Source organism: Marmota flaviventris, chromosome 14, assembly GCF_047511675.1.
Source record: "Marmota flaviventris isolate mMarFla1 chromosome 14, mMarFla1.hap1, whole genome shotgun sequence".
In the NCBI taxonomy this organism is placed as follows: domain Eukaryota; kingdom Metazoa; phylum Chordata; class Mammalia; order Rodentia; family Sciuridae; genus Marmota; species Marmota flaviventris.
Window position 1 is genome coordinate 29,739,158 of NC_092511.1, and position 24,273 is coordinate 29,763,430.

Below are 24,273 nucleotides of genomic sequence, written 5' to 3' on the forward strand. Positions count from 1 at the left end.
ATTCCTAAATATTTCATTTTTCTTTATTTTTCCCCTTGCCCCTATTGTACTGGGGACTGAGCCCAGAGGCGCCCACTCACTGAGCTACATCCTCAGCCCTTTTTACTTTTTATTTTGAGACAGGGTCTCACTGAGTTGTTTAGGCTCTCAAAGTTTCAATCCTCCTGGGATTACAGGCATGGAGCACCCTGCCCAATTTAAATATTTCATTCTTTTTGATGCTATTGTAAATCAAAATAAAAGTTGACTTTCCTTGCTCTAAACTTTGTTCAAGAAACTTTCCTGTGACTATTGGCTACTACTTGTGAATCCTTGAGCTACTGATGCTAAGTCTTTATAGCAGATACATATGGCTCTTCTTTCTCTTTTCGCTTCCTACTCTCATTTCTTCCATTTTCCCTATGTCTCCACTTCACTCCTTCCTTATATGTTCCTTGTTCTTGTTTGGGACAGGAATTATGTTTACTATTTCTTATAAAAAACATACTTTGCTCACTCTGAGTTTAATCAGAAAATTCATGGAGATGGAGGACTGTGCTAACCAAACTGTGATAGTTGACTGACTACAACACAACCCCCTTTTGCTGGAAGAAAAGATTCAAATGGATCATCCTGAACTATAGCTTGTCTTCATTTGGCAGCTCTCTCTGTGTGTATAATCCATTTCTAGGACATATGGTGTGTAGTAAAGGTAGCTTTGCTATAATCCTCCCTGCCTGGGACCCCTGTATGTATTATTTTCCTACCTGTTCCCCATTCTTCCTAAAGTTAGAGTGAAACATTTGGATTCATTATGGTTTTAGTCTATATAGCAGTGGCTAAAACATGAGCCAATGCCAGGCCTGGGATCTGAGGCCCCGTAGAGCACCAAGCTTTGCTAAAGTGGCTACTCTTTGGGCAGGATCTTACAAACTCCACTTAGGTTCTCTCCTGTCTCCTCTATGACTCCCAAAGGAGAAGGGTTAATTAAAGTCAGCATGCAGGGAGTCCAAGAAGCATGCAGACTTACATGTGGCCTCATTTTCCAGAGGGAGGTGTAAGAGGACCAATGTGTCCCAGAAAGTAGGCGGTATGTGACCAGCCCCTGCCTGTGGTACAGAAGGCCAACAGCTGAGCTGTTAAACCTGGAACTTGGCCCCAGTTGAAAACAGAAATCTGAGAATTCAGAATTAGAGTCAACATCTGGAAGAGGGTCTCTAACAATGACAGAATTACCAGATGCCAGAAATCCTGACTGAAAGCTGCTACCTCTGAGGCTAATCTGCAAAGGAAGCAAGCCATAGAAACAACAACAACAACAAAAACATCTGTAGCATGTGCTGGCCACCCACATGGATTTATGGGCTGGGGGGCTTTATTAGTATCATTGCAACTTAAGATACAGGGGAAAGTACAGAGCTATGAGTTTTCAGGCCTGAACTCCATCTGTAGCTCCACAAGAGATTTTATGTATGTCTTTAATAGATTAACTCATTCCCATCATTCAACAAAACGTTATTGAATATCTACTTACTGACAGGCTGTGTTAGGTAATAGTATAAAATGTATAAAATTTAGTCAATGCTTTTGAGGAGCTTGCTTTTGACATAAAATATCTTGTGGTTATATTATCTATTTCTATAAAATATGAGAACATGGTTTTAGCCTATTTCCCAGGAAATTGCTTATCAAAGGGGATGAGTTCCTTCATAGTGGGAAGGATTACTTATAACACTGTCATCAGGGCTGGCCCAAGTTAGGGCTGGAAAGTCTATCTCATTAGCAGGCTTCTCCCTCCATGGGGAAGAAAGAGTGGGAGTAGGGAGGAAGGAAATAGAGATGGAAGGGAAATACAGGGTCATCAATCAGCTAGAGGACCAGCAAGAACCAGAAACGGGGGGCGGGAGGCAGGAAGGCCAAGTTGACACCTGGGAGCCCAGGCCCTTGTCCTAGGCTTCCCACAGGCCTCCAAATCCCTGCCCAGAAATGTGAAATGTGAAGGCTGTGGAAGCAGTGACTTAATTCTGCTTTATACCCTAGCCCACCCGTGTCTCTCACACTGCATTTTCAAATCCTCAAAGGCAGACCATGGTTTATATAGCTCATATAACAGTTATACAATATAATTATTATCATTACAGTTAATCTTTGCTACATGCTTACTTTATTCCAAGTACCATGCTAAGCTCATAGCATGTATTGTTTACTTGAATATGCATAATGGCCAACAAATTTGAGACCTTATTACCTCCATAGAACTCATGAGTGAATGACCACTGACAGGTTAACTTGCACAAAACTACACATTTCTACTAATTGGCAGGGACAAGACTGGAAGACTTGAAGAAAGCCTCTATTGCATCAGCTCCATAAACTTGACACCATGTCTCAATGTGCTGCGCATCCCGTCCCTTCCCTTCTCAGGGACTTCATTCTTACAATCATCTCTTTTCTGTCCTGCCTCATCCTTTTCTCTCTCCCTGTTGGACCGTTCTCACCAGTGTCCACACGTGCCTGAATATCACATATTTTGATACAAATACCTCCTTTGACCATATATCCCCTTCCGTGTATCTCTCCACATGTAACCCCAATGTCTCTGATTTTCCTTTTATGTTCCTGAAAATTAAGTGATATAATTAGCCCATTACATTTATTTCAGTTCTCAATATTTATGAAGAACCTTAAAAAGTCCATAGGGCCTGTGCCCAAGGTTCTGTTAAAAAATTAAGTAGGACAGTGGATTCTGGATAGATAACAACAGTATCTGCCACACTCCCTCACCTTGAAACAGACTTGAACTTGAATCCCTCGACAGCCCCTGAAATTAGGAAATTATAGATGCTCATCCCAGGCAGTCCTTGCTCCTTTTGATGTGATAAGGAGGCTCCAAGGACTCCAAAGGAAGTGAAATTCCTGTTTTATGTTCTAATGCACGCCTTCCCAATTTTATTTTATTTTTATGTATTTATTTTCTTTAGTTGTCACACAACATGGGTCTGGATATTGCCTTCTATCTTATCATTGTGTTCTGTAGTTTAAAATAAAATGCCAACATTTTTGAACAATCTGGAATACTGCTTTTGTGGGGGGAAAAAACAACAACTTTGATCTGGTTTTGTTCTCTTATGTCTCCTTTGTGGGTCCTGTCTCTCTGTGAAGCCTCATCAGCCTGCCAGGGCTCTAGAATAGTCCACAGCCCTTCCAGTCAGGAATGAAGCATGTAGAAGTGCTCTGTCAGCCTCAAAGGGCTATAGAGGCAAGAGGAGGTTGCTATTCTCATTAGCAGGAGCCTTGGGTAGTTGATGGTAAAGACCAGAGTTGACTAACTTTTTCTATAAAAGGCTAGATTATAAACATTTCAGGCATTGCAGGCCACGTGGTCTCTGTCATAACTATTCAACTCTGCCACTGTGGCATGAAAACAGCCATAAGCAATAAGTGAGCAAGTGAATGTGTCTGTGTTCCAACATAATTTTATTTATGGGTATCAAAATTTGAACTCCTTAAAATATTCGTGTGTCATGAACTATTATTCTTTTAAAGTGTTTTCAACCATTTAAAAATGTAGAAGCATTCATAGCTCCCAAGCTATGGAAACACAGATAGTGGACTGGATTTGGCCCATTGGCCATGGTTTGTGGACCTCTGGTGTAAACTATAGAAGATCCACCTACCAAGATGTCTGGTGGCCATGGAGCCCACTGAGGCTATCTGAACAATATCAGAAAAGTGTTCAGTTTACACTGGCCACATTAGAGAGCCAATCTCAGTCTAGGAAATTAAGTTTTCTTTCTTTGGTAAAAGTGTTCCTCATATGCCTTGTTACTTTGACTTGAGTTTATTTTCCACTGGGGATGTTGGCTCTTGCTCTTCTGCCTGTGGATGAAGGCCAGGTCAATATGGGTCATTTCTAAGGGCTAGGAGAAGGGATGAAGGAGCCCAGGGTGGAGAGTCTCAAGAAAAAAATCACTTTCAACCATTCATCATCCCTCAATCTAGCTCTTTAGGTCAAGGCCTCATACTTTGCCCTGTAAGAAGCTATGTTAGGAGAAGCCCCTCTTTGGACTGCAATTCCCAGCCCTCGTGGGGAAGGACTGGAAAAGCAATTATCCAAATTCTGTTAGTCCCATCTGTTTTCCAAAGTTCTGTTCCTGCAGGGTCATCAGGAAAAGAAGTCTTCATTGCTGCAGATGTGGGGGCTGCTTCTCCCAAGGAAAAGGTGAGGGAGAAGCAAGAACAGAACCCCAGACACACAGAAACCCTAACTTTCAGTCTCCTCTTTGGGAGTTATCTTTTTCACCAGAATATTACTTTTTACAGGTTCTCATTGTTATTATTTCTAGGCATTGAGTGTTCAGTGCTTCAAAACTGGGGTAACGGGCAGTTTTCTGTTTCAGATTCAATTCCTCCAGGAAGTTTTCCTTGATTGCCTCCCCTAAAGTGGAAAACACAAATCTCCCCTTCCATGATTTCCTGGAGAGCTTTATCTGTACCTACTTAAGGCTCCTGAATATGTATTTTTCTATTATATTGATCCTCAGACCCATATGCTCAAAAAGGCTGCCAAGTCTCCGAATACTTCTTGAGAAGCTTGTATTTCTTATCATGGTGTCTTATGCAAAATTGATTCTAAATAAGTAGCTACCGATCAAATAAAAGTTAAATACCCAATAAATTGATAAACTGATCCTTTTGTAGCAGAGCTGACCAATAGAACATTCACTATAATGGAAGCATCTGTGTAGTCCACAATGGTAGACTGCTAGCTACTGAGTACCCGAAATATGGCTGGTATAACTTAGGAAATGAATTTTAGATTTTCTTTAATTTTAATTCATTTAAACTTAAAGAGTCACATGTGACTAGTGGCTACCATATTTGACAGCACATGTCTGTAGGACAATAAACAGCTAATTCAACAACTCGTTTTCTAAGAGTGGATTGTTCATTTGGGCAGTGATCAGATTCTTGTGGAATTCACATTCTGGGGAGCAGGCTAAGAGTGGAGACAGATAATAAACAAACCTATAAGGTTAATGTTATATTGTATTAACAGGAGATAAATGCTGGGAGGATGGGGCAGAAAGAAAAATTCAAGCAAGGTTGGGGTGTCAAGGTTGGGAGACTGGAAGAGCAAGCTAAATATTAAGCAGGATGGTCAGGGTAAGCTTGTTAAAAAAAGACGGGATCTGGGCTCAAGCCAGACAGTGGTGAGTGTTGGGCAAAGAACATGAGAATTATTCTGAGCTGTGCAGAGGCATAGGCAGGTCTCTATGATGACCTGACCTCTCTGACACACTGTCACAAAGAAAATGAGCCCTGGTGGGGCACTGAGGAAGGAGGACCATTTCTGTTAACAAAGCCTTGGTGGATGTTTCCAGAGCCATATCTTGAAGTTAGAAATTAAGACAAGGGGGCAGATGGGCTCGCCCTGTTTTTACAGCAATAGGTCCCTGGAAAACACACAGTGAAAAATCAGCCTTATTCTTCCAACTGCTTCGTCCACTTTTCCTCAGTGTCAATGCCAAGCTCTTGCATAGCTGCATGCCAGCTGGATTTGCTTGGGGCCGTGGCAGTTGCAGAAAGGGAGTCATAAAATGTCCATGGCTGGGAAGGGCAGCTAGAGAACAGAGGTGGCCCTTTGTCCTGACTGGACAGGAGCAGCAGTGAAATGTGAGCCTAGAGGGAAACAGTGGGGCTTAGGAAAGGGCGAGCTCAGAACAGCTTGCATTTCCTGAGCACCCACCAGGTTCAGCAGAACCGCTCTCACCACGTGGGCTGGGGAGCCGGCTAACCACGTGACTCCTCAAAGCTGGGTAACCTGACTCCAAGGCCCAGACAAAGCCAGGACCTGCAGGGTCCCAGAAACAGTAACTCCAGCTGCCCCTATTTCCCAGCAGCCCTAGTGAGGAAATCCGTTTCAGCTGGATATAATGAAAGCTTTATTCAGGTGCTGGAGGTACAGTCTTGGAGATATTTCAGAAGCTCCACTAGGCGCTTCAAAGGAATCAACTTGGAGCCCCTTGGTACATGTAAAATAAAGAATCAGCAGGACACTGTAACGCATTTTAAAAGACACTTTTGAAAAGTAAGTTAGCTCCAAGAGCCTGCTCTCTGGTTCTTCCTCGGGAACAGTTTCTGTGCTCCAAGAGGACACCATCGGGAATGAGGTCAGGAAGCAATGTCAGGGAGTGGGCTGGACCATCTGAATGCCATTTAGCAAAACCAGAAGCCAAGGCAGATGGAGGATGTGCCCGCAACATCTGCCATGGGGTATGCTGAGATTGTTTTACTTGAAACTACCCAGACTTTAAGTGATCATGAAATCAATTTAATGGATTGCAACCAAACCAGATGTTTTTTGCTAATTGTTCTTGATGATTTATTTATGGTCTGATAACTCAGTGACTGTTCTTCCTTCACATAGGATGTAAGAGGATGCCTATTCTTAATATCTAGTCCTTGGTGTTGCTTCCTTCAGAAAGGCTTCCCTGACTACTCATTCTAATCATTCCCCCAAAACACACACACACACACACACACACACACACACACACACCCCTACATCTGTTTTATTGTTTTTACAGCACTTAAAATTAACTGAAATCTTGTATATTTTCTTTCTTCTTACCCATCCTCTAGAATATCAGTTCCATGAGCTTAGGGCCTGAACATTCATTGTTATCCCCTGCCCAGTACCCAGAATAATGCCTGTACCTAGTAGGTGTTCAATTAAAATTGCTCTGCATGGGAGGTTCCAGCCCATGGCTTTAGCTATTATTGCTCATCCCATAAGCTGATGGTCTGTTTCCTGTTGTGCCCTGAGAATCTGGCACCACCTTTTCCTCCCCAGCCTACAATGATATCAACACAGGCCATGACCTTTGTTCACACATCTAGGCTGAACTTTCAGTGTTTCTGTCTTGTTTCCTTGTTGGCCAATAGCCACCATGCTACCTGCTAACCTCAGATAAACCTCATTGAAGCTTAATTGCACCAATTTCCTTTAAATGCATTTTCAAGTTTTAATCACATCTTGGTGTAGGTTTATGAAAATGTCACACAAGTGTACATTCATGTAAACACGACCACAATCTGGAACACCCCTCCCCCCAAAAAATTCATTGATCCATTCTCTCTCTGCTCTAATCCTTGGCAACCACTAGTCTGTTCTCCACCACCAAAATTTTTGTCTCTTTGAGACTGGTATATAAATGAAATCAAACAGCACATAACCCATTGAGGCTGACTTCTTGTATCAATTGTCCATTCCTTTCTACCACTAAGTAGTATTCCATTGTGTGGAACTACCACATTCTTTTTAGCCAATAACCCTTAAAATTTAGATTGTTTGCTCTTTTTGATTCTGAATAGAGTAGCTATAAACATTCCTGAATAACTTTTATGTGATGGTGTTTTAATTTCTTTAGAATAAATATCTAGGGCTTGATGATATGGTACTATTTTGCACTCTCCTTAGCAACGTAAGAAAGTTCCAGTAGTTTCACATCCTCCCCAAAACTTGTTATCATCAGTTTGTTTGCTTTTTAAAAAATATATTTCACTATAGTAGTTTGCAGAGGTATCTCACTGCAGTGAAAATAAAATAAATATAGAGCACAATTTTTAATATCTTTGGTTGTATATATAGTATATTCACATCCATTTGTGTCTTCATACCTGTACTTTGGATAGTAATGATCATCACATTTCACCATCATTAATTACCCCATGCCCCCTCCCTTCCCCTCCAACCCCTCTGCTTTATCTAAAATTATAATATATTCTACTGTCATATATAAATTTAAAAAAATTTACATAAAAAATAAAATAACAAAAAAATTAAGTGAATAATAACAAAATGAAAAAAAAACAACAAAACTTATTTTAAAATAAATTGCATCCTAAAAATACAATGACAAATACCATTGCCATATATGTATGGCATACATGTATGCTATGTGCATGTAATTTTACACAATCACATACATAGATAGGGATTAATTCATAAAGTCAAATACATTTTATTTTATGGGTTGTGGCAAAAAGGAAAAAAATTAAGCCATTGTTCAAGGGATGGAAATCCAAGGATTGGTATTTCTCCTTGCTTCATAGTGAGTTAGCAGAAATCCACCTTGAATACACTCAATACTATGGCAGGGAGAAGAAACTGAGACTAGACCTAAAGGCACTACTATAGTTTAGGTCTATAGTGTCCTCTAAAGGCCCATGTGTTAAAGTCTTGGTGCCCAATCTGAGGTGCTCTGGAGGGGGTGGAAGTTTTGGGGGTCATAATGGATGAAAGTTAAGTCACTGGGCATGTGCCCTTGAAGGGGATATTGAGACCCCAGTCCGTCATCTCTTTTTCTTTGTTTCTCTGTCACTGTTACTGGAGTCCTTGAATAGAGGCCCTGGTTCTCAGGGTCCCAACAGACCAGCCTCTGTTGCGCATCCCAGTGTGCCCATCAAAGAGATGAGCTGTGGTGAAGGGCAGGAGAGGAACTTCATTCAGTGTGGCTGCTGAAACGAGGATTTAGGCATCAAGGATCTGCCTTCAAGGGGTTGAAAGAAACTTTGAAGTTTTATAGAAAAGGGGCACCAAGTTAAGGGTTTATGGGGGTTTTCATGGTTGGGGAGTTGTGTGGCTGGAAGGGTAAGAGATCTTGGTCAGGCTATGGTCTGACTGATCTTTATCTCAGGAGTGTTTCTGCAGAGTTCTGGGAAGTTTACCATCACTTGAAAGTGTGATTTGGTTCCCACTGTGAGATGATTGTTCCTGCTTAAGGGGCAGCCTCAGTTCTATCATGGAGTAATTGCTCACACTTAGGAGGGACACTCTCATCATGGAGTGATCTATGAGACTTGCTATTGCTTCTTGTTTTGATCCCATGTCATAAAGATGCCTATCAATCAGATCTGTTTTCCTGGAATCCAAGGTAACTGTAGAAGAAAGTGGTTTCAAAAAAATAATTAAAGAGGTAAATAGAATCAGAGAGGGATTAAATGGGCTAGGTCAAAATCAATAAATGGGCCAGGAACTAAACAGACACTTCACAGAAGATACTATACAATCAACAAATATATGAAAAAATATTCAAATCAAAACTAAGATTTCATCTCACTCCTGTCAGAATGGCAATCATCAAGAATACAGGCAACAATAAATGTTGGAGAGGATGTGGAGAAAAAGGTACACTCATACACTGCTGGTAAGACTGCAAATTGGTGCAACCACTATGGAAAGCAGTATGGAGATTCCTCAGAAAACTGGGAATGAAACCACCATTTGACCCAGCTATCCCACTCCTTGGTTTATACCCAAAAGACTTAAAATCAGCATAGTATAGTGACACAGCCACATCAATGTTTATAGCAGCTCAATTGAGAATAACTAGACTATGGAACCAACCTAGATGTCCCTCAATAGATGAATGAATAAAGAAAATGTGGTATATATTACTCAACTTTAAAGAAGAGTGAAATTATGACATTTGCTAGTAAATGGATGGAGTTGGAGAATATCATGCTAAGCGAAATAAGTCAATCCCCAAAACCAAAGGCCAAATGTTTTCTCTAATATGCAAATGCTAATTCACAATAAGGTGGAGGCACTGGGGAAGAAGAACGTTACCTAAGATTAGGTAGAGGGAAGTGATGAGAGGGGAGGGAAACAGATATTATTACTGTATGTATATATGACTACGTGACCAATATGATTCTGCAACATGTACACTCAGAAAAATGAGAAATTATATCCCATGTATATATGATATATCAAACTGCATAAATGCATTCTACTGTCATGTATAACTAATTAAAACAAATAAAAAAATTTAAAAAGAAAAATAAATAAATTGGCTAGGTCAGTGACTGGACTTCCTTTACCACCATGAGGCAGGTGAGCAGCTTCCCCCACTGTGCACTCCCACCATGATGTACTGCCTCACCACAGGCCCAAAAGCAATAGGCCAACCAACCATGGACTGAATGTGCAAAATTGTGAGCCAAAACAAATATTTTCTTCGTTAAGTTGATTTTCTCATGTATTTTGTCACAATGATGGAAAGATGACTAACACAGGTACCAATTTAAAACCGAGTCGGGATAAAGGTGAAGATATTGTCCCATGCCACAAAGCATATTCAAGGAAACTCCTCTTTCTTTACTCGTTTCTATACATACAGTATCATTCAGTAACAAAATGTTTTTCAATGAATGCAACATGTAACAGAGGAGATATATTGTAAACATGAACTAACTACAGGAAGTATTGAAAATTGGGCAATGATGTCTTTTTTCCTTGTTAAAAAGATTTTTAACTGAATGTATTATCTCTCCCAAGAGAATGTATTTCATATAAGTTCATGTTGTGTGTTGGTGGAGAGGTACGGGCAGAGGAACGCTCGTGCACAGCTGAAGGGAGCATGGACCACTTTGCCATTCTGGAGACAATGTGAGCCTGGCTTGTGCTGTGGTTTTGCTCTCTCCCTCTAGCCAGTGCTCAAGGGCACCAAGAGAAGAAAAGAAGGGTTCTGATTGGTCACATAAGTGCACTCTTATCAGATAGATAGAGTTCTCACATCAGTCCTCATCTCGAGAAAATGGACCAGCCTGTTGATATCTTTTGGCTCGGGCATGGTCCAGGCAGGCTCTAGGATAAAGGTTTGGGGATCTTAAAACAAAGCCTATTTTTTTTTTAAATAAAAAAAAAAAGCTTGAGGAGGCTTTCCTCAGAAAAGTGCACAGTTGGGGGCCTTCCTGTCATCAACTCTCAGACTTCAGTATGGAACGTGCTCTATGCTACTGAATGAACAATGGGTTGCAAAAGACATCAAAGAGGAGATTTAAAAATTCTTAGAGGTAAATGAGAACATTGATACAACATATCAAAATCTCTGGGACACTATGAAGGCAGTACAAAGAGGAAAGTTCATTGCATGGAGAAGAAAAAGTCAACAAATAAATGACCTAACATTACATCTCAAAGCCCTCCAAAAGGAAGAACAAATAACACCGAAAGCAACAGAAGACAGGAAATACTTAAAATCAGAGCTGAAATCAAATAAATTGAAAAAAAGGACAAAACAAAAAGTTCGTTCTTTGAAAAAATAAATAAAATTGATAAACCTTCAGCCATGCTAATGAGAGAAGGAGAGAGAAAACTCAAATTACAGACATCTGTGATAAAAAAGGAAATATCATGACAGACACTACAGAAATACACAAGATAATTAGAGATTATTTTGAAAACTTGTACTCCAATAAAATAGAAAATTCCGAAGGCATTGACAAATTTCTAGAGTCACACAATTTGCCCAAACTGAACCTGGATGATATTCACAATTTAAACAGATCAATTTCAAGCAATGAAGTAGAAGACACAATCAGAAACCTACCAACCAAAAAAAGCCCAGGACAGGATGGATACACAGCTGAGTTCTATAAGAATTTTAAAGAAGAACTAATACCAGTATTCCTCAAATGATTTCATGAAATAGAAAAAAAGGGAACCCTTCCAAACTCATTCTATGAGGCCAATATCATAGACAGGCAAAGACACATGAAAGAAAGAAAACTTCAGACCAATATCTCTAATAAACATAGATGCAAAAATGCTCAATAAAATTCTGGCAAAGTGAACACAAAAACATATCAAAAAGATAGTGCTCCATAATCAAGTGGGGTTCGTCCCAGGGATGCAAGTTTGTTTCAACATACAGAAATCAATAAATGTAATTTATCACATCAATAGACTTAAATATAAGAATCATATGATCCTCTCAATAGATGCAGAAAAAGAATTTGACAAAATATATCACCCCTTCATGTTCAAAACACTAGAAAAACTAGGGATAACAGGTACTTACCTCAATATTGTAAAAGTTATCTATGCTAAGCGCCAGGCCAACATCATTCTAAATGGAGAAAAATTGAAGGCATTCCCTCTAAAAACTGGAACAAGACAGAGATGCCCTCTTTTACCACTTCTCTTTAAAATAGTTCTTGAAATACTGTTCAGAGCAATTAGACAGATGAAAGAAATTAAAGGGATACAGATAGGAAAAGAAGAACTCAAATTAGCACTATTTGCCAACGATGATTCTATATATAGAAGACCCAAAAAATTCCACCAGAAAACTTCTAGAACTTGTGAATGAATTTGGCAAGGTAGCAGGATATAAAATCAACACCCATAAATAAAATGCATTTCTGTATATCAGTGATAAAACCTCTGAAAGAGAAATGAGGAAAACTATCCAATTTACAATAGCCTCAAAAACAAACAAACGCCTGGGAATCAATTTAACCAAAGAAGTGAAAGACCTGTACAGTGAAAACTACAGAACACTAAAGAAAGAAATTAAAGAAGACCTTAGAAGATGGAAAGATCTACCTTGTTCTTGGATAGGCAGAATTAATATTGTCAAAATGACCATATTACCAAAAGCACTATACAGATTTAATGCAATTCCAATCAGTCATAAAAAGCAGTTATGAAATTCATCTGGAAAAATAAGAGACCCAGAATAGCTAAAGCAGTCTTTAGCAAGAAGAGTGAAGCAGGTGACATCACTATACCAGACCTTAAACTATACTACAGAGCTATAGTAACAAAAATGGCACGGTATTGGCACCAAAATAGACTTGCAGACCAATGGTACACAATAGAGGACACAGAGACAAACCCACAAAAATACTTATCTCATATAGACAAAGGTGCCAAAAACATATATTGTAGAAAAGATAGCCTCTTCAACAAATGGTGCTGGGAAAACTGGAAATCCATATGCAACAAAGTGATATTAAACCCGTATCCCTCCCCATTTACAACTCAACTCAAAGTGGATCAAGCACCTAGGAATTAAACCAGAGACCCTGCACCTAGTAGAATAAAAAGTAGGCCCAAATCTTCATCATGTTGGATTAGGCCCCAAATTCCTTAAAGAGACTCCTAAAGCAAAAGAATTTTAAAATCAAGAATCAATAAATGGGATGGATTCAAACTCAAAAGCTTATTCTCAGCAAAAGAAATAATCAATAAAGTAAATAAAAAGCCTACAGTGAATAGAGAGCAAATTTTTACCACATGTACATCAGATAGAGCACTAATCTCTAGGATATATAAGTCAAAAATCTTAACACCAAAAAAAAATCAAATCACCCAGTCAATAAATGGGCCAAGGAACTGAACAGACACTTCTCAGAAGATGACACACAATCAATCAACAAATATATGAAAAAATGTTTAATATCTCTAGCAATTTGAGAAATGCAAATCAAAACTACTCTAAGATTTCATCTCACTCCAGTCAGAATGGCAGCTATTAAGAAAACAAACAATAATAAGTGTTGGCGAGGATGTGGGGAAAAGGGCACACTCTTACATTGCTGTTGGGAATGCAAATTGGTGCAACCAATCTGGAAAGCAGTATGGAAATTCCTTGGAAAAGTGGGAATGGAACCACCATTTGACCCCAGTGTCCCACTCCTCAGTTTATACCCAAAGGACTTAAAAACAGTATACTATAGTAATGCAGCCACATCAATGTTTATAGCAGCAGAATTCACAATAGCTAAATTGTGGAACCAACCTAGATGCCCTTCAGTAGATGAATGGATAAAGAAAATGTGGTATATATACAGAATGGAACTCAGCAATAAAAGAGAGTAAAATCATGGCATTTGCAGGTAAATAGATGGAGCTGGAGAATATAATGCTAAGTGAAGTTAGCCAATCCTAAAAAACCAAATGCCAAATGTCTTCTCTGATATAAGGATGCAGATTCATAATGGGGATGGGGGGAGCATGGGTGGAATAGAGAAACTTTGGGTAGGACAAAGAGAGGGAGGGGAAGCAGGGGCGTGGGGGTAGGAAAGAGGGCAGAATGAGACAGTCATCATCATCCTAAGTACATGTATGAAACAGGAATGGTGTGATGCTACTTTGTGTTCAACCAGAGACATGAAAATTTGTGCTCTATTTGTGTAATATGAATTGAATTGCATTCTGCTGTCATATGTAACTAATTAGAATAATTAAAATTTTTAAATTACAAAAAAAAAAAAACTACAGACAAACTGTATAACCAAACACAGGCAGGTTGAGAAGTGACCTCTGGTACAAAGACGAGGGGCTTTGAAGTCAATGCATCTTTAGGGAAAATCTAAACGCTTCTGAAGGCATAATTTTGGCATATCATCACCTCCCTCATAAGACCATTGTATAATAATTTGTTAAAGAGTTTATTATAGCTGGGTACAGTGACCCATGCCTGAGGGTAAGGCAGGAGGATCACAAGTTCAAGGCCAACCTCAGCAACTTATAAAGGCCCTAAGCAACTTATTGAGACCCTGTCTCAAAATAAAAAATAAAAATGGGAATGTGGCCCAGTGGTTAAGTACCCCTGGGTTCAATTCCCAGTACCAAAATAATAATAGTAATTAAATTAAAAAAGAGTTTAGCACAGTGAGTGATCCAAAAATCATAAGTGTTTAACATTTTTTAATGCCTCTCATACGTGACACATATTGGGAAGTATTAAAGAAGATCTGTGCAGTCTTCCTCAAAGCATATAACTAACATAGCAAATAAAGGAACTGCAAGCATTTTAGCTATGGTTTGCCCATATCTAGTTAAACTAGATTCTTTTTCTTTTTTTCCCCGTCTTTTCTTTTTTGGGGGGAGAGTTATTAATTTTTTTCTCTTTCCACATAAACACAGATTATTTTCCTCCAGAATTTCGTCCTTAAAAACAAATAGCTCTCCAATGTGTTTGAATATTTATTTTCCTTCCTTCCCAAAGGGAAGAGCAGGAAGTGAGAGTCACTGAACCAAAGTGAGAGAAATCTGACAGCCGATTAATTTCTGCAGCACTAGTACAGAACACAGGACTGGCTTTGAGGTCATAGAAATGACCTTCGTGAGCTTCTGTGACCACACCTATCTTAGGTGCAAAGTTGCATTCACACTCAGCTGCATCCCGTCGTACACTATATTGGCTTGACAGGGTTGAATGAAACCCTGCCTGATAGTTCTGCAAAAACCTGACCCCATGTAGATTTTTTAAAGGAATTCCCCTCCCCATTAAAATATTGTTTTCACTTGTGTTGAATCCATATGGCCATTTCCAAGATCCTTTTGAAGTACATCTGAAAAACGAGCATTCTCTAAAACCAATTCATAGCCATTCCTCTTGGCTGCTAAAGTGGTGTTCCCAAGCCAAAGTAGCAGTGACGTTGAGTACAATTTTTACTCCACTGCTCCTTTTCCTGTTTTCACAGTAATAGGAGCTATAGTCTGGAAGAAATAAGGGCCTTTGGCTGTACATAGCCTACCACCTGTGAGCATGGGGCAGAAAAGGCCGGAACCCCACTGTGCAGGGCCTGTAACATCAAGTCATTTACCAAGTACAAAAGCCAGCAGAAAAATATTCCATGTAGTATATTACAGAACTCTTTTCCAAAACTATTGTACTGGGCATGAATTGCACTTATTAATTAAGGCACATATACCTTGAAAGTGAATGAATGGAACAACACTCAGAGGAAGGATTAGTATGTTGCTGAGGGGAAGAATGTGTCCTACATTTTTCAGAGGAAGTAGAAATATTAGGTCAGCATCTTAAAGTCTCAATGCATTCAATCTTTCAAAATTGCAAATTAATTCTTATTTTGCTTGGTTGTTTGCTGCTGAGAGCCACGGCTGAGTCTGTATGGCCCCTGGCATTTTGCCAACAGTATTGATTGACAGGCACCTCTGCCTGTCGCCTCTGCCGCAACTTTTGAGTTCTCGCACTATTTTGGAGTTCTCGTGGGGATTTCCGGGGATTCCCCGAGAGTTCCCATTGGTTGGGGAAGTGCAGGAGGAGGGATTTCCGGGAGAGATAGTTCCGGCTGGGGGTTCCTGGACAAGCCTCGTGTCCCGTTGGGGAGGATTCCCCGGGAGCTGTGTGAAGTGTTTTCCTGCAGTTTAAAAATAAAGTTTGTTCCTGCTTCAGTGGCTCGTGATTTGTGCCCAGCCAGACTGCGGCAGTTTGCCATTGAAATTTAACTCCTTATTTGGTTCTTACGAATTAAAAAATAGAGCCAGGTGCAGTGGCGCACACCTGTAATCCCAGCAGTTTGGGAGGCTGAGACAGGAGAATCGCAAGTTCAAAGCCAGCTTCAGCAACTGTGAGGCACTAAGCAAACTCAGTGAGACCCTGTCTCTAAATAAAATACAAAATAGGGCTGGGGATGTGGCTCAGTGGTGAAGTACTCTGAGTTTAATCCCTGGTCACAAAAAAAAAAAAATAGATGATGGGGCGGAGGGAGAGATAGATATCAGGAATTTGGTAGAAACCTTGTTGTTTAAAAACTATTTAAAAGAAGAAGAAAATGTAGAATGACCAAATAAAATGCTTCTAGTGCAATTTTTCTTCTCTCTCTCATCATGTCAATTGATAATGTGCTGATGCCATTACAAGATTTGAGGAAGGCACATCTCACACAATGGCATAAAAACCCAATTCACACTTAGGAACCACAAGAGGATCTTATGATGAAATATTTTATTCAAGGATATATAGTAATAGTAGAAATAAATGGATACATTTAACTATCTTCATTACAACATGAAATGAAATTTCATAAGATTATGAAAGTGATTTTTATTATTTTGGTAATACTGTCCCATTATAGATAATCCCAGATACAGTTTTTTTTTAATTTGGTATATCAAACTGTAAAAGCTATATATTAATGTTGTGCCTCCAGAATCTATTTTGGTTACACCTAGGTTCCATAGCTGCTATATGTATACACTAAAAGCATACATGAAAAAGTATAAAAATATGAAAAGGTTAAATAAGGAGTTATTCTTGAGTTATAATCACATCTACTAAAGTATACTTTTCTATCACACAGTTGTGTCACAGCTAAAAACATACAAATTAATATATATTGCTATGCAACTATTTGATCTAACATAGATCTACTATGAAAATATTAAGGGTGTGGTAACATTTCACAGGTAAAGGCTAAGTTCTGGGACATGAAAGCTTTTAGATAATACACAAAACAAACCTGAGACATCTTTTTATTTTGGAAAAAAACATTTCTTACACAGTCAAAGCTTTAACATATAAGTGAGGCATTTAATAAACAATATACTTTAACTACTATGATAACCTGAAGTAGATGTTCTGACTTTAATGGTGATCAGCAAATAACTAACTCTGGCAGAAATAAAATGAGGTTTTCTGATTAAGCCAGTAATCTGATTACCATAGTCACCAAATTTGGTTATTTTTATTCATTTTTGGTTTTATTTTCCTTCCTTTAACTAGGTTATAAGCATACTAAATAAGACAGGTAACCTCCAAGCACCTAGGTTTTCTCATACAAGCCCAGCTTTCCCTTTGCCTCAAGCATCCAGGGACAACTGAGCTCAATAAAAAAAAAAAAAAAAAAAAAAAACAGGTGATCACACTCTGGACCTGGTTGGTAATGAGGCATCCAGATCAGTGCCTTAATATTTTTGCTATTACACATCTCTCGGAATAAATTGGCTACAGGAGGCCAGAGTTATTGTCTGCTGGGGCATAACTTTTTGAAATAGTGCCTAAAAACTGAAGTGTATTGGGTAAGCCTAATTTGTTTAATTGGCTTTAATGCCTTTAAAAATACTGGCACAACTTTTCATCTTCAAAAGATATGATTATGAAATTTTAAAATAAAAAATTGTATTAATATGATATTCCAAACTACAAAATAGATCTGCTATGTTATAGATTTAAAAAAAAAAATCTAGAGATTTAATGCTGGCACACCAAGCATCTTTTTTTCCTAAATGTTCATGCTTCAAATTTTGTGCTTCAGTTAAATTAATCTGGAATGGTGGGAAGATGCTTAGCCATCTTGCTGTTTCTCTTCCGACCACCCACATATTAAACCATTGTACACTCCTTCCTTTGAATTTTGATTTTAAAATTCAAAAAAAAAAAGCTTAATAAAAGAGAGCAAACAGTAAGCTCTCAGGATTCTGTAGAATTTGTTTTGGAAGTTCCATTGCAATGAAAATAAAAACGTGAAGCCTCCTTTGTATACTTTTGTATTCTTTCCATCTCTTTTTAAAAAATGTTTTCAGGTTATTTCATAATCCGTACATCTTGTTCAAGTTTCATTTTTTTTTCAGCTCCCAAAGCAATTTATCCCAAATAACACAACCGATATGATCAGCTCCTGTGTCTTAGAGTGCCCCTCTCAAAACAGCCTCCAAAGAGGCTGATCCTGATTCTGACATTTAAAAAAACAAACATCAATGCTAAACTGCTTAATCACTTAAAAGAGAAACTAATCAATTATAATGGGAATTCCCCCCTTGTTACCTATGAAAGAGAACATCCAGATAATTTATGGTATTTTCATTCTCCTCCCAGCAAACGTTAGATTGTCTCGCTTTCCAAACGATCAAGATTCCTAATAGTTTCAACTGGAACTCAGTAATCAGAAAGGACTTTAAATTAACTTAAAATTTAACATGCTAAGAGTTTGAAATTTCAACATATTAACTGCATCAATTTCAAAAGGAAAAACTATATTGTGAATACAATTTTAATAAAACATTATAAAATAAGAATACATCTTACTAACCTAATTTTGGGATCTGTTCATTGTCCAAAACTTGGATGAGAAAAAAAATCTTGCTTTGACTTGGTTTTTCATGTAAAAAAAAAAAAAAAAAATAGGTGGTTGATTTAATCAGGCTTATTTAAGGTATTGGAACCATACCTTGTTGAACTGATTGTACTTTTTGATTTTCAATATAATATGAGACATACTATTCCACCTTTTCATGATCAAAATAATTAATATTAACATACTGTTTATGAACGATTATGTAATGTGTATATATCTGTGCATAGATATGTATATATACATATATGTTAAATACTATTCGGTGACATGGGTGTTTTTTTTTTTTTAGCTTATAAGACTTGCTGACATCAGTACATTACAATCATATAACTGAAAGTTTAGCTGAAATGGCAAATATATTTTTTTTCTCAAAATTGAAACACTGTACCTTGGCAACCAAGAGAGAGGTACAAGTTCAGCTTGGAATTTTGTAGTTAAATAATTTACACTTTAAATTTCATGATAAATCTCTGAAATGCACTCCAATCATTAATTCAATTATTAATTTATTTTTAAGCAACTGACTTTATGATTCATCCTGAAGTAGGGAAGCATATCAATAAGCAAAAAGTTAAATCTACCCAGCGGTACTACAGTCTCTCTAAGCCGTTTTGCTAAAAAGGTAAGAAGGGAAATTTCTGGTTTTTACATTTTCCCTTATCACCCTCAATCACATACCTTACACGGAAATCACTTGCCTTTGCATCTTCAATATATCCCGAAATTTTGCTTAGTACAGTTTTCTAAGAAAATGATTTCTGCACATAGAGGCTCAATCTAAAAAGCCATAACTAACATAGGGCAGGCTAGGCTGGTCACCCATACAGGGCAGGTGGTTCCTCCCCACCACGGGATCCACTAAAAAGGCATAATTACTGAAATACTTCATTAGATAATTGTGTGCATATGTATATGTATCTGTTAACTCCAAAGAATACTCCCTTAAGAAATTATTATTACCATGATCCTATATAAATTCCTTGGGCCCTGTGACTCTGTGATTCAAAAACTTTTCCCAGAGCTCCTGCACCTCACAAGGAGCTACTCAGTGGGGAACAAGCCTCTCCTACAGGCTTCTTGATTTACATACATCTTAGAGGCTAATTGAGAAGTGGCATCAAAGAGGAATTAGTGGGGGAAAACAAAACAAAACACTAAATTTTCCTCCTCATCCCCCGAGACTTCAATTTCGGCTTGCTTTCTGGCTTCTCATTGGCCAGCTTCCTCAGTTTGCAACTTTTGGACAGCACTATCAAGGAGCTCCATGGACTCTCTGAGAGCGACGTGAATTTTAAAGAACTTGGGTTTAATGGTCAGGCCATAACTGAAGCTCATTTTCGAGGGCTCGTTTTGGTTGGCCTTGAAATTGCACTGGTGAGCCAGGATGGAGATGAAGAGAAACAGCAGCATCTTAGACAGCTCTTCGCCAATACACCGCCGCTTGCCCACGGAAAAAATCATGACGCTGCTGGCCAGCTCCTTGTTAATGAAGCCGTCTTTGTCCAGGAATCGGGCTGGATCAAAGTCCTCCGGGTTAGGCCACTTCACCGGGTCATGATTCACAGACCACTGGTTTACAAAAATCACCGTGTCCTTAGGGATGTAGTAACCCAAAACGAAGGTGTTGGCAGTGGTGGCGTGGGGGATGGTGACAGGCATAAAGCTGGAGAATCGCATGGTTTCGTAGAGAAAAGCCATAACATAGGGCAGGTTAGGCTGGTCACCCATACACGGCAGGCGGTTCCTCCCCACCACCTGATCCAATTCGGCCTGCACACGAGCCTGCACGTCAGGATACCTATTCAGGGTTTTAATGTAAAGGAGGAAAAAAAATTGAGTAAGCAAAATTAATTCTTCCTTCATTTAGAAGTACATTACAATTTAGTTTAATTCCACTGTCTTTAAACAGGCTTAGTTAATGACTGAATGGATACTTCTGGGGGGAAAAATCTAAGACTGCTAATTTTTCTCTAAATTACAAGATGGACTTCAACAATTATATTTTCCATAGTAAAACTTACATAACTAAAGCTCTCCCCCATTATAAGTCAAAAAATTCTTAAGTTTCCTTATTTTGAAAATGCACAATAACGGCCAACCTGACTTCTCCATTAAACACTAAAAGCACAGGGCCTAGGGCTCATAATACTTTGGAGGGGCCTAAAAAAATGTTTTCCTGTCTTTAAAAATCTTCAAATCTAAAAAAATAAACTTTTAGGTAGGAAAAAAGTCTTAATATATGATTTTTAATGTGTTCGGTTTTATATATAGTTTTAAAACGTTTTATAGAATAAGGAGTCCAGAAAGACAAAAGTTCCCAGGACTCACAAAAGTTATGATGCAGTCCTAAAAGCAGATCCCTTTTCTTGCCCTCATTTCCCTGGATAATTCCTTGTTCTTAATTTATAAAATATTTTTGGTATCCTGGTAGAAAAGTTATGCATTTTCTAAACTTAGAAGAAAATTCCCAATGTTTGTAAAATTGTGGTACAAATAGTAATAATTATGCACTGCTACAAAACAAACTTCACAAGGTAATCCCCCCTCATTTAAAACCCAATAATTTATACCTAATAATGTATTTTCATTAATTAATTTAACAGGTACAAAAACATCTAATCACAACAATAGCTAAAATTGAAAATGCAATCAAAGTCAGTGACTCATGTTAAAGCTTAAGAAATGTTCATACACACACATATATTATTATGGCAATTTATTATGTAGCTATAAAAATTACTAAAATTAACGTTAAAAGATGTGAAATGCCCAGTAAAATAAGTAGAAGTCAAAAAACATATACTCATTTTGTTGTAATCCTGAAAAAAAGATTAAGCATGTATGGAAGATTTAAAAAAATCTCTTCAACATCTCAATGCAGAGTCTGCCAACTTTTTTCATAAAGGGCCAGATGAAAATGTTTTAGATGTTGTGAACCAAATCTCCCCTGTTGCAACTATTCAGTTTTGCCTGGATACAGCTATTTCAAAAAAGTATACAAAAACTTTAGCACTTTGCAAAAGTGACTGCTGAGTTTTATCCTGACTTTTGCTCTCATTCCTAGCGCGGCATTTATGAACCCAGCACAGCCGGTTGGTTTCTGGCCGCCTCTGGAAAGCTTTTTCATGGGTTGGCCCACGCAGGCTGACCTCCACAGTCTTCCTTTGTCTGGGAACAAAGCCCTGACCAGCAGCTCACTTTTAGTGCCAGGACTGGGCAGCCTCTGATCCGTACCGATTATGCTGCCGTGTTTATTTAACTTATTTGCTGCATTTCCCTTTCTTCTGGAGCCGTTCCAATATTGCTTCTATTGCACCAGGAAGAGACCTATCAGGGCTGCTCTGTGGACATTTTAGACATCTCCTGTTTGCGGGATTTAACAAATTTGTCTCCACTCGCAAGCGCGGGAAGGGAGGGAAGAGACAAGATCCGAGATACTGAGAGATCACTGGAGCTCTACGTGGAGTGATCGCGTGCGAATCAAAGCCTACGCTACACATTTCTGGGCGTCGTTTTAGGGAGGCGATATCGGTTTTGAGGAAAGCAGACCTGGAGCGAAACCTCAAACCCTATGAGATGCTTGTGACCTCAACATATTCTAGCCCACACCGTCTTCAGAGGAGGAAAGAAAAGCCCAACCCAGGCCTCCTGGAGAATTTACCTGGTGAAGAAGATAAGCGGCCACAGTAGCGCAGTGGAGAGGGTGTCCTGGCTCGCTCCAAAGATGTCGGTGACAGTGGCCGGCACGTTCTCCAAGTCCAGCCGCGCGAGCCCGTCTCCCGAGTCCTCAGATACCTTCTTTTCTGCGGAGAGGATGAAGGCATCCATCATGTCGCGGGGGATGGACCCAGGACGAAGACGTTCGCGGTGCCTCCGGAACTTATCCAGGACAAAGTTGCTGAAGTTGCGGTTAAGCTGCTCGAACTCGCGGAAAGTGGTGCGCAGCGGGTTGGGAAAAAGCTGCAGCCAGGGCAGCACGTCCACTAAGCTGCCGGCACCCACTGTGCGCCCGAACTCCTCGTTGTGGCTAAGCAACTCGAGGAATTCGGCGTCGTCGTGATTGTAGCGACAGCCGAAGCACACGGCGCTCATGACGTTAGCCACCGCCACGATTATGGGCTGCGTGGGATCGAGGAAGTTGCCTCCAGCGCTGCCGCGCACCAGTAGTGCCACCAACTCGCGCGCCTCCCCCAGCACGTGGCCCTCGAGGATATGTCTGCTGCGCGGCTGGCGAGTGGAAAAGGCGCGCATTATGCTACACGCCGAGCGCCGCTGCGCCTTCCACTGCTCCGTGTAATGGCCGAAAGCCAGGCTGCGGCCGCCCGACACTACGCGGAAGGAGGCAAAGGACGGCCGGTCAGCAAAGGTAGCACCCTGCTGCACCAGGGCCTGGTGGATGGCGCTTTCGCCATTCAGCACCACCACCGGACAGCTGCCCAGGCGGATCTGGAAGACGTCTCCATAGCGCTGCGCCAGACGTGCGAAGGACAGGTGCGACGCCCGGCCCACTGCCGCGGCGTTTCCGATCAGTGGCCATGGGAATGGGCCCGGGGGCGAGGACCAGGGCTGCCGCCGCCGCTGCCTCAAAAGCCACTGACCCACGTGCACCGCGGCCAGCACGGAGAGGAGCAGCAGAAGCGTAGACTGCTGGACAGACAGCGCGCTCAGCTGCCACGGATCATCTGGGCTGAGGCCCGTGGCCATGCTGGGGACAGAAAGGCAAAGGCGTGACACTCAGTGTGAAGAGAAAGGAGAGGGCTCCCCTCGCTCCTTTCCCAACTGTCGAGCCTTTGGGTGAAGGGGAGGCCATCCATAGGTCTGGACGGGGCTGGCTCTCTGGAGAAGTGGCGGAAGACACCTCTTCCCACACCTACACCAAGCTCTGATTGGGAAGGAAAGGGGCGTGTTTCTGTCTCTGGTATCCAGCACTAGCTTCTGCACCCCCAATCACGTAACGGTTCCTATAATTTCGGGACAACACTACAGGCATCTTGGCGATGACTCTTGGTTTCCTTTAAACTGCCTACCACCCCATCCCGGACCTGCAAGAACCCATGTGAGGAGGCCGCTGGGAGGCGGCTCAGCGGACAGACTGACCTGCGGGGAGGTGCGGTTTCCAGCGGCGCGGGACGACCGGCTCCAAAAAGGGGCTGAGGGTAGGACGTCAACCCGAGAGTCGACAGGAACCTGGAAGTCCTTCCTGGACACCTCTTGCCCTCTCTGGGATCTTTAGCACTCACTTTGGAGTCTCTTGGTGTCCACAGAACCAAGAGCCCTTGGACTGGGATGGGGACGGGAAAAGGTACCTCCTTTGTGGAGCCCTGCTGCACCTGGGGCTCTGGGAAAGTCAGGATTTTCTCAGAGCGTTGGAATGGAGCAGGAGATTGAAGAGTGGAGTCAGTTCCCAGCCCTCATGCCCCCCGGGCGGCTCTCACAGCTGGCGTCGCAGAGGTGTTTGCACACACTCCAAAGACTACACGCGCCATCCGATTCTCCGGGTTTTAAGGGCTGTAGAGCGAGGAGGAAGCGGGACCTGGAGGGGCGGGGCTCGTGGGGGCGGGGCACGCGGCTAGGGTCTTCACTGCTGGGCTTGGAATCCCAGTCTGCGCGCCT

At 40.5% G+C, this 24,273-nt stretch overlaps 1 protein-coding gene and 1 non-coding gene across 2 annotated transcripts; both read right to left on the reverse strand.

Moving 5' to 3' along the window:
* Positions 1–16,415: 16,415 nt before the first annotated feature.
* On the reverse strand, positions 16,416–16,516 carry LOC114091163 (small nucleolar RNA U13). Its single transcript, XR_003582466.1, has one exon. It is a non-coding gene; the product is annotated as a small nucleolar RNA U13 (small nucleolar RNA).
* Positions 16,517–19,869: 3,353 nt separating this feature from the next.
* Positions 19,870–23,815, reverse strand: Cyp1b1 (cytochrome P450 family 1 subfamily B member 1). Its single transcript, XM_027933534.2, has 3 exons — positions 23,758–23,815; positions 22,322–23,365; positions 19,870–20,458 (listed from the first exon to the last, which is right to left on the reverse strand). The coding sequence occupies exons 2-3, from the start codon at positions 23,362–23,364 to the stop codon at positions 19,870–19,872; spliced, it is 1,632 nt and encodes a 543-aa protein (XP_027789335.1). The 5' UTR covers position 23,365; positions 23,758–23,815.
* Positions 23,816–24,273: the final 458 nt, after the last annotated feature.

Excerpts from the sequence above, each read along its gene's own strand:
- Cyp1b1 (XM_027933534.2), bottom strand. The coding sequence starts at position 23,364 with ATGGCCACGGGCCTCAGCCCAGATGATCCGTGGCAGCTGAGCGCGCTG. Across the intron at positions 20,459-22,321 it reads CCGCTTATCTTCTTCACCAG|GTATCCTGACGTGCAGGCTC; the intron begins GTAAATTCTCCA and ends AACCCTGAATAG.